The sequence below is a fragment of the Parambassis ranga genome, chromosome 14, assembly GCF_900634625.1.
Source record: "Parambassis ranga chromosome 14, fParRan2.1, whole genome shotgun sequence".
NCBI lineage: Eukaryota > Metazoa > Chordata > Actinopteri > Ambassidae > Parambassis > Parambassis ranga.
In genome coordinates this window covers 20,573,254-20,584,096 of record NC_041034.1, presented here as the reverse complement: position 1 = coordinate 20,584,096, position 10,843 = coordinate 20,573,254, and the positions used below count along the sequence as shown (strand labels likewise).

At 40.1% G+C, this 10,843-nt stretch overlaps 2 protein-coding genes across 2 annotated transcripts; both read left to right on the top strand.

Moving 5' to 3' along the window:
• Nucleotides 1–3,316: 3,316 nt before the first annotated feature.
• Nucleotides 3,317–6,191, top strand: lim2.1 (lens intrinsic membrane protein 2.1). The gene is made up of 4 exons (XM_028421873.1): nucleotides 3,317–3,491; nucleotides 4,660–4,809; nucleotides 5,184–5,318; nucleotides 6,130–6,191. Exons 1-4 carry the CDS (start codon nucleotides 3,317–3,319, stop codon nucleotides 6,189–6,191), a joined length of 522 nt encoding a protein of 173 aa, XP_028277674.1.
• A 2,129-nt stretch (nucleotides 6,192–8,320) lies between these two features.
• bsx (brain-specific homeobox) lies at nucleotides 8,321–9,712 on the top strand. The gene is made up of 3 exons (XM_028422115.1): nucleotides 8,321–8,564; nucleotides 8,961–9,151; nucleotides 9,470–9,712. Exons 1-3 carry the CDS (start codon nucleotides 8,321–8,323, stop codon nucleotides 9,710–9,712), a joined length of 678 nt encoding a protein of 225 aa, XP_028277916.1.
• The last annotated feature ends 1,131 nt before the right edge of the window (nucleotides 9,713–10,843 follow it).

The window sequence follows — 10,843 nt, the reverse complement described above, 5'->3', positions numbered from 1 at the left end:
GAGCAACTTGCTGTAATGCAGGTAATGGAGCTACTCTTCTCCTTTCATCTTCGGGGTTTGTGTGCGTGTGTGTCAAAGCAAAAGGGAGGGTGTGTGTGTGTGTGGTGGTTGATGCTGCTGGATATGGGAAAGAGGCACAACAGGAGCAAATTCAGCCAGATGATGGTCAGAATGAAGGAAACATCATGACAGAGCACAGCGACAGGAGCCGAGCTGGTGTGAGACCCTGTTTTTTTTCAAACATCTGTCGGCTCCACTTACTAACAGAGCTGCCAACACTGAGAGGAGTTTCTATCAATTCTGAGGATTTCAGCAGGAGAACACAGTAGTAACATGAATGGGCTTCATTTGGAAGTCATCAGTGACAGCGACATGCATCTCATCACATTCATATTCTGTCCACTTACAGTGTTTACACTCGAGGGGGACTTCACCTTATTGCAACATTGTTCCAATACAGACGTGTCTGTTAACACATCCACACATACTCACTCTGTCTGAGAAAACCAGTGGAATGTAACCCTTATATATATATATTCTCACTTCTAACTAACTCTTAAAATATCTTGCTTTTTACACCTCCATGTATTTTTTTTTTTTTTTTTTTTTTTTTTAGATACTGTATTAATCCCCAGAGGGAAATTCGTTACGGCTGCTGCACAAGCAGTGTCATACAATGACTAGCAAGGCGCGCCACAGGCTAGGGTGAAGTGTCTTGCCCATGAACACACAACAGTGACTAGGGAGGAGTTGGGATCGAACCACCAACCTTCCGGTTATTGGACAACCCTGGACAACCCTGCTATCCCACTGTTGCCCCACGTGCTAGTCTCTGCTGTCTGCTGCTGACCAGGTAGATTAATAACTGTGGCTAATGAGACGAAAAATGACCTCTGGTTGTAACGGGAGTCAGGATCATCCAAAAGGTTCCAGGGCATCTCAGACAGAAGTGTGAAGGGTCAGAGATGTCAGGCTCTGTCCAATAAAGGCAAAAAGACAAAATAAAAACAAAAATAACAAAGGCACACATACCTAACTGCAGCTGCCCTTACTTACATACTTAAATGTTCAAACTGACAGACATCTCTCACTGTGAACTTTTACACATATGGAGCAATCAGCATAGAACACTCACTGTCTGCAGACCTGACAAAGGTCTGCATCACCAGGCAGCATGCAAACTGTTATATCTCATATCTACTTGCTTATTGTTTTTGTATATTTTGTACGAGTTCCTCCGTATGCAATTCATGTGTATATATCCAAACATTCCAGCGTTTATGGCACTTTAAATTATTGTAAACGTTTCCCATTTTGACAAAGATAAACTGGCCTAAAATGTGCTGTACATAGTAGAATATAATATTAATATTGAGCATTAACTCATACAAAGAAAGAAAGAGAAATAAAATGGAACTTCATAAAACACATGATCATGTGTTTTATGAAGTTCCATCTGCATCTATAAGTTGACTGAAAAACAGTACATATAATAGCAAAGAATATACATTCTCGGTAAAAACTCATATCTCATGCCAATGCAACTCTGCTGCAATAATGAACTCCTCTGAAATCACTTTAAATGAAATGCACAAATGAAAGTTAATAGGCATATTAAGAACAATGTGGCAATAATTACAGGTATAATTAAGCAAATATCAGAAGCTATGCAGCCAAAGATTGATTAAATGCCTGGCCTGTCCTGCACTAAAGCCAGTTCAGCCCTCTACTTTCAATTGAAACCATGCAGTCATCAGTATTACTTCAGCCTGCCAAGCTTTGGTCGTTTCTGTTTTTTCAGCAGATTCCCAAACCACAAAACTAGTGGGTGCTGATTGGCCCGTGGTCGGCCTCACCTATTGTCTCAGCACAGTGTTTGTTGTAGCACCAGTTTCCCTCTATTCACCCCTTCAAACGCTAGCACTATTAGCCAGCTGGAAACCTGCCTGTCCCGGCATTATAGGATCTTGTTGTATTTTGTCAGGCAGCCCTGTCTTCATAAGCGTCTTCATAAAAAGGGCTGATTAAGGTAAGATAAAACTACATGTCATCCAACAACTGTTTGCTGTTTGTTTGCTTGTTTTTTTATGTTATTTATTTATTTCTGTCATTGTGGAGATTCCACTGTGGGTCTGAGAGATCTGTGGACAATAGTTTTTTATTCTCTCTGTTAAAATGTCTTTATATAGAAGAGTCATGTGAGTTCAGGGGAGACAAATGTTTTCAATCACAACCAATTAGGAACAAATGAACAGCTTATGTGTGGATGTGTCTGCAGCGTGGAGAATAAAAACACAATAAGACCTGTCTTCTCTAGAGGCCCCCCCGCCCCGTCCCCCCCACTGGGTAACAAATGCAGAGAGAAAATGTGAATTCTAAAAGAAAAAGGGTTTGCATTAGGGAATGGTGAAACTCCGGATTTTTTTTAACTTGTCAGGTCAGTTTTCTAAGGTGTTTTACAGGAAGTGACTGCTGAGAAATCTCTGTTGAAAGTTTGAGCGATGTGATTGAGAGGAAAGAGTCAGCCTTGAGGTCAGTGCTATGCTCACTCAAGGCCTCCCCTGAATGAAAGGAAAATTAGCTTAACAGCTGGTTTTAGATGTGCTATCCTTTAAATCTGCCGGTCTGTCTTGTCTGATTTCTAAATCAAATATTACAATTTTCTAAAAGCCACATAACATTGACATTCTGAGACTATTTTCCTGTTTTATTTTTTTTTGCATGCTGGAGATCAAATGGATTTTAAAAGTGTTTTGATTTAGATTGAGACAGCTGCTGGAACTTGCCAAAGAGGATGCTCAGGAGGAAATGTGATCCAACAGAAATACAGAGCTCTTCAATGAATACACAGAGCTCTTCAATGAGCATCCCGTTCAGGTTTCAGACATAACAAGATATATCTATCTATCATCCTTTCCCCCCCCCCAAAAAAACCCATGACAGCTCTTCATGAGACAGAGAGGAGGGCTGCAGGATATTGCATCCAGGTGGAACAATGAGCAATAGATGTATCAAGTATCAAAGCTGGTCTCGATAGAGGCTGGACATGTGTGTGTGTGTGTGTGCTTTGGGGGTAGGGGTGTATGTAAAGTCCATCTTCAGGGACTGATCTCCTAGAGAACGAAGTGGAGCGTACACACATAGGTGACCCCACAGCTCAATCCAGCAGAAATAATATGTTCATTACAACGCAATTACTGACACTTAGACCCTCTCTCCCTGAAGTGGTGTGTGGTGTGAGGTGGAGAGAGGAAGGGGCCTCCTGCCTCTGACTGCTGATGCAAAGTGACCTTATGTTTCTGTCTGCAGGTGCAGGATGTACAGCTTTATGGGAGGAGGGTTGTTCTGTGCAGGCATGGGGAACATCCTCCTGATTGTTTCCACAGCAACCGATTACTGGATGCAATATCGGCAATCCAGCAACTACATGCACCAGGGCCTGTGGCGCTACTGTATGCCGGGGAAATGCTTCCCACACAATGACAGCATCGGTAGGTGTCAAGAGAGGATCTGCGGTGACTAGCTGGATTGCAGTTGTTAAGGGATCATTTAATGAACCTACTGACTGGTGAAGGTTTCAAAGGTGTAGCTGCATCATTCCAAAGGCTTTTACCTAGTGGCTATCAGTTGTAACTGCAGTTAACATTTCTTTGCTACGGATCATGGAAGGATTTCCATTATCAAACCTAATGGAATGATATTGTTTAATTTAAACAAAAGAAGTATGAAGAAGTTTTGATCAATGATGCATCCACGAAACCTAATGTTACCATCACCAGCTGTATTTATATCAGCTTTAGGTGCTGTTTTAAGAAAACGTTTGTATTGTATTTTTGAAGTTTATTTATGTTCTCATTTTGTACATTTTGTACTGGAAAACTCTACTTACTTCAGCATTTTTCGGAGTTTCACCATGTTTGGTAAATTTTGTAGAGATTTTGTGCAGATCAATTTTATGTATGACTTCTCCCCAGATTTTCTAAAATGTTTGTAGATTTACTGCAGATTATGTATCAGTTCCACTGATATTTATGGCTCAGTTACATTAAATTGTGTAAGATATTTTGTAGAGCTTTTTTCAGATTAGGACTGTACTGTGTTTTACCATATTTAGTAAAGATTTACTGCAGGTATATAAATATATACAAATCTGGTGCAAGTTAATTCAATATATGCACCACCATATGTGGTAAAATTGTATCAGTCTGTGTGAGCACATTTACCATCTTTATAATCATATTTTGTATTTAAAAAAAAAATATTTATTGCAGATTTCTTGTTCTCATGCACTGCAGTACAGAATGAGAAGCCTGGACGCTGGTGGAATTTAATGACGATGATAGTGACTGATTGACTATAGCTACCAAAACAGAAGGCAAAGGGATGTGGAAGTGTCTTTTCCTAATGCTACACAGACATTTTTCAAGAATACAAAAACATACGTACCTTACACCCTAAAAATAAGAATGCTATTTTCATACTGAACTGCAAATCACATTGAGGGTCAAACTGCTAACATCTTTGTCAGAATTAGTAGTTGATGTTTCCTCCTATTGGCTTGTTAACACGACCTGATGAGGGCAACTTTGGATCATCCACCTCTGCTGACCTGCACCAAACCCTCCGCTGACTCCTATTGACCTCTGACATTGTCCACAGCCCACTTAGATGCAACCCGTGCCTTCATGATCCTCTCCCTCCTGGCCTGTTTCATTGGTATCATCATTGGCATCATGGCCTTCATCCATTACTCCTCCTTCGACAGGTTCGACAAAACCTTTGCTGCAGGCATATTGTTTTTCATCTCATGTAAGTATTGTTTTTCTGCCTTCTTAATTTGAAATGTCTGACTGCAACCACCAACCGCTGAGACCGGGGCTTCTGAAAAATAATAACAATCATGTTTTAATTATTCCATTATCAGCACAATTTCACAACAAAGCACATCTGCTTGTTGTGTATATGAAAGCTCTCACTCATGAGTGAGAGCTTTCATTATGCTCCTGTTTTAGATGCTTTGTTTTGCCTAATTTGCCTGCATTCAATACAAATGATATAATTTGTTCTGCATGAGAATAAATTACAATTAAAAATACCCCCAAAAAATAAAACCCTCAGTTGTGTTTGTAGACCTTTTTCAGATTGTTGTCTTTACGTTTTTCCTTCCCTTTCCTCCTGCTCAGGCTTTTTAGTGTTTCTAGCAATGGCTGTGTACACTGGTGTGACTATTAACTACTATGGGAAACGCTATGGGAACTGGAGGTTCTCCTGGTCATATATCATTGGCTGGGTGTCAGTGGTCCTCACCTTCTTTTCAGGTAAACATCAACAGCATCAACGCCTTTTAGTATCCATACTCCATGTGCACAGTGACAGTCACAATACAAACCAGATGCGGGTTAACTATAGTTAAACAGCTGAATCAATGATGTGACATTATCAGTAAGTGATGCTTTTAGTAAGAGCTCATCTGTCATTCTACCAGCATGCTGTGCAGTACCTGCTGATCAGCAGGCTTTTCACTACACTGAATGTGAAAATGGTTCAGAGGGAAACAGCATCCAGTGTTTTAGCATTTTCTGAAATGAAAAACAAAGGAATATAGGTGAAAACTGTGTGTATGGGTAAATCCTTTTATGGACAAACAGCTTTTTTTCTGTTCCTTCAAAAATACAAACTGAAATATCTTAATCTCTGACTGCACTCCAATAGTGAGCTCAGACATAATTTTCTGCTACTTGCCTTTTCATTACAGTTTGTGATTTAAGCCTTTTCTCAATGCACTTGTATGTACTCACTGTATTTTAGGACCATCTAATAAAATTACTAATCATTCTAGCTCTTGATGGCTGCAGGTGTGCCAATGCTGCAGAAAGAAAAAGAAGAAAGAAAGATCTCTATAAAAATATGAATCTCTATGGGTTTTGCATTCGGTGTACATTGACTGAACACCACATTGACTGTAAAGATCACTTGTGCTCTTAACATAGACCTTAACATTTGTGTTCTCATCGTTAACTGTAAAGTGACAACATAATAGACAATGTATGTAATTGTAAATTAACAATCTCTGATTCATATTCAGTTAAATCTGAATACTTCATTTGAACCTATCTTCTTTTTTTCCAGGTATATTCTACATGTGCGCCTATCGGATGCATGAATGCCCAAGGAGCGCTACCTCTCATTAGAAGACACAAAGCATGATGGGAGCTGCATGAAGGCTGAGAGTAGATCATCATCATTATAACCATCGTATATATATATATATATATATATATATATATATATATATATATATATATATATATATATATATATATATATATATATATATATGGAAAACAAGGCTCTTCGTTTGTATCATTTTTATCCAAGATTGGTTGGTTGAATTTTGCGCTTAGTAGCCTATTATGTTAAAAACAAAATTTGAAAGATGGTGGACAGCGGTTGTTAGGTGTTGAAGGAAAATAAATAAATACATATGAAGGGAAAATATATGCCAAGTGTTTTTTTTATTATTATTTTGTTTTGTTTTGTTGTGTTTTTTGGAGATGTGCACACACTTTCGTTCTGCCACTGCATGTAGGAAGGTTATCCCCTCCTCGGCATCCCGTTATTCTTTTGTGTGCTAGCCTGCGAGGCTGCTTTGACAGCCATAAGCCAGGTATTAGTCGAAGTACTGCTGCACACCTCTTATCCAAACGTGCCACTTACGCGGTGACGCACTGCTACCCCGACTCAATTGTTTTTTACTTAATGAAATGGCTTCAAAAAGCCGCTTAACTGCGTCTCAAGAGCGGATCCTGAAGACGATTTTATCACCATTGGTTCCAATTAACTTTCTACTTTTCCGCTAAAAGCAACGTATTATCCATGTCTCAAAAAAGAAAAAGGAGGATTGACGCACAGTCAGGTGCAGCAAGGTTACCTCCATCCGCTTTGGTATCATCTTTAAAAGTTTTTTCTTGCAATAAAACATGTTAAATATGCATACAAATAGTGTACCCTGGCACATTAGGAATAGTCTCAGTCGTACGATTTGAGTGCATCTATTCTAATTTACATTATGGGCGTCCATTCAATACAAACCTATGCAAACGAATGCAGCAGAACAGCGCTTTCCACAGTAATTAATTTGTTCTCCCTCCATCTGATCAAATGGAAATCCTGTCCTCCAGCCCAAGGATTACAACTTCCGCTCTAACATCTGCCTTAATTGCCTAATAGCATTGCAGCGTGAATTCTGCCTACATTAAGACACTTTCACATTAACCGGGCTGATTGGAAATGTGATGACAACACCATATCAACAAATTATAGCGCACCGCTTTCTTTCATAAATGAGCAGAGGAGCGGCACTTGTACTCTCCCAGATTTTAATACCAACAATTACAGCCAATTTGAGCAGAATTGCTAGACAGACCTGCAGCAGCCTATCCTCCTGTGACACCGCTACATCACTTCAGTCACCGGCACGAAGAGCGCACAAGTTTCACGGAATTTTCTTGGACAATTGAAGTTGTATGCGCGTGTATGTGTGTGTGTGTGTGTGTGTGTGTGTGTGTGTGTGTGTGTGTGAAATGTAAGACTAATACCATAGTGACATAAACTCCATGTTATTTCCCTATTCTATTATTGTTTATTTTGAAAAACTTTATTTTTTATAGGACAAAATTACTTTATATGAGTATAACATTAACATGTACCAAGATTATAGCCTATAATATAATATATAATATTCATATCCCAAACACAACACAGACCAGAAATTCTGGCAGAGAATATTCTTAGACCCACGGCGAGCTCCCAAACACATCTTTAAACTGTTAAAAGTACCAAACTGAAGTTAAAGTATGATTAACTATATTTTGGGCTAAATAAGGAATAACTCTGTGTGGTTGCTAGGAGACCGGGTAAGCGCCTCTCTCTGCGGTGATACTGGGTTGGATTTTTAGTTGTTTCCAAACGAACTCTGGTGCGGTCGCAGGTGCTCTGTTTATGTGGAATTTGTTGTTTGCTTTTTTCCATCAGCTCCGAACGCCGACCAATCAGAGCGAAGAAGCGATTCCGCACAATCCCCCTCCACCCATCCAAGGCTCTTATTGGCTGAGGCGCAAATCCATTCCCTTCAACCCTCTACTCTCGCTGAATAAATACTTGTTGGAGATGTGCCCTCCCACCGATATCTGTGTAACACGTAGTGTCATTCACTGATCACACACAGAGACTGCATTTAAGCCTGGGACATTTTAGGAGGAAATAGGCAGATGCTGATGCAGGTTTAAAGGCAAGAAAATAACAAATCCAAACTAACACCATGAGTATGAACTACGCGTCTGCGGCGCCCACTCAGAGGTCCACGTCGTTTTTTATTGAGGACATTTTATTACACAAACCCAAACCGCTCAGAGAGGTCATCCCCTCGCCGTTCTGCAGCTCCCTGGCCTCCCGGATGCCCATCCTGGAGTATGGATACCCACTGATGCCAACCCCGATTCTGGCGCCCCATCCGCACCATCCTCTGCACAAGCCAGAACATCACCAGTACTTCTTCACGTCAGGTAAGCACGGAGAGCCTCTGTGGCAGAGGAAGGCCCGAGGGAAGCATGTGGCACACATTCAGGAGGAAAGACTTTGAATCAGCAAACCAATACAAATATTAATTCCCCTAACGTTTGCCTATAGTGAAGGGTGAATAAAGAAAAAAGAGGATAGCGGAGTGGTTGATGATTGGATCTCTGAAAAGTTGGATCCCTGTTTGATTTTTTTCTTAAACTTTTCTTCAGTTGCATTAAAATGATTAAATGTAGACTACACTTCTACACATGTGTCTGCTGCGTAAAATCAATCCGAACAGCGTTACATGTTGACGAAAATATAGACAAAACCTCAACCACCTGTTTACACTAATATTCAACACAGGAGAGTTTAATATCATCTTTAAAAATCACCCGCAGGGATGCAGATGCCGGCCTTGTTCCAGCACCACGCAGAGTTACCGGGTAAGCACTGCAGACGCAGGAAGGCCCGGACGGTGTTCTCCGACTCGCAGCTGTCCGGCCTGGAGAAGCGCTTTGAAATCCAGCGGTACCTGTCCACACCGGAGAGAGTGGAGCTGGCCACGGCGCTCAGCCTGTCCGAGACACAGGTAAGCACACACACACACACACACACACACCTGAAGCATGAGACAATAGGGTCACTTTGATTACGGTCTGGTGTCTCTCTAAAATACACTATGAATAAATAGTATAGGGTATTTTATCCACATGGAGAGGATAGTAATTTACTTAAACGGACCAATTGATTGTAATAAATATAATAAATACAAAAAAAATGTTTTTCATGTTTTCTCTAGTCTATTTAATATCTACAAAACACAAAAATAAATACTACTAATAAGAAGAAGAAGATAGATTGCATACATTGTCCCCATCTTTTAATCTTACCTTTCCCCCGCGCACAGGTGAAGACGTGGTTCCAGAACCGCAGGATGAAGCACAAGAAGCAGCTGAGGAAAGCGCAGGACGAGCGAAAGACCCCTGGGGAGCTGGAGCGGTGCGCGGAGAACTCCAGCGAGAGCGAACTGAACGATAAGAGCTCGGAGGAGCTGAAACAAGGCCTGGAGCCGGACTCGTACATGCTGGAGGAAAATGACGACGATGTGGATATCGAGGATGATATTTGCTCCCCGGATCATCTACTATAGTAGGCTGCATCCTTTTAAGCAGCGACCGTCACTGTATATGTATAGGTAGATAACACTGACTTTCTTTTTCTTCCATTATGAACGTTTTAAAATAAGGACATGGCTATACAGTGTTAATATTTATTATTCAAACATGCAAAATCCTTTTTTTACAATTGCCGATATCCTTATTTTTGTGTTATGTCTGACACAAATTATTATTATTATTATTATACCTGTCTTTTTTATTTGCTGACAGTTAATGTGTACAGATGACTATAAATACGCTCTTCGCTTTGTAATATAGACGCGTCGTGCTGCCCCATCCTTTTTGCACTTTTATCATAAAGGACATTTTCATGTTACTTTTTTTAATTTTCCAATGTGTCTACACTGCGGTTATCCATATTGTGTGAAATTTTGTAAATGAAGTTTTGGTCGAAGACATGTTCAGTGACTGCCATTGACATTTCTGTTTGTAAATACATACAGCCTATATATACATATATATACAGTAGCCCATAATGAATCTGTGCCGAGTCCGTCTGTTCTGTTGTTTTACCCTCACTATTCGTTTCCCCTCAGCGCAGCTTTACAAAGCCGTTTAAACAAATACAAAGCAGGTTTACTGTTCAAGAAGAACATGTGATCCTGTTACCACGGCCAGATGTTTGTATTAAGAAGCTCAGCTCTGCGTGTTTTCTGCTAAATCACCGCTCATGTTGCCCGCTGCGCGCAGAGAAGCGCGCTTAAAACGCATCTCCAGACTGCCGAACACCTCCTGTATTTTCACACATCAGGGATGTTAGGGAGATAGTCAGAGTGTTTCCAGTAAAATGGAAGGATTATAGTTTTTACAGGACAACTGTACACAAGTGTTTGCGCGCTTTATAGGCTATTTTCAGTGCGTTACAACACTGAACATATGAGGCTCTACAAACATAGAGTATTATCAGTGAGGCTCTACAGCCAGACAGAACAAAATTCATTTTTATTTATTTTTGATTTTATTTTATTTTTTTGAATTTTTGAGTTATAAAAAAATAAATAAATGACTACAACATATGTAAAAATATATAAGCAATTTCGCCCTGGGATCAATAAAGTATTTCTGATTCTGATTCTGATATGTTACAAGATAAGGATTTAGTC

Excerpts from the sequence above, each read along its gene's own strand:
- bsx (XM_028422115.1), top strand. The coding sequence starts at position 8,321 with ATGAGTATGAACTACGCGTCTGCGGCGCCCACTCAGAGGTCCACGTCG. Across the intron at positions 8,565-8,960 it reads CCAGTACTTCTTCACGTCAG|GGATGCAGATGCCGGCCTTG; the intron begins GTAAGCACGGAG and ends AATCACCCGCAG. Across the intron at positions 9,152-9,469 it reads TCAGCCTGTCCGAGACACAG|GTGAAGACGTGGTTCCAGAA; the intron begins GTAAGCACACAC and ends CCCCGCGCACAG.
- lim2.1 (XM_028421873.1), top strand. The coding sequence starts at position 3,317 with ATGTACAGCTTTATGGGAGGAGGGTTGTTCTGTGCAGGCATGGGGAAC. Across the intron at positions 4,810-5,183 it reads CATATTGTTTTTCATCTCAT|GCTTTTTAGTGTTTCTAGCA; the intron begins GTAAGTATTGTT and ends CCTCCTGCTCAG. Across the intron at positions 5,319-6,129 it reads GGTCCTCACCTTCTTTTCAG|GTATATTCTACATGTGCGCC; the intron begins GTAAACATCAAC and ends CTTTTTTTCCAG.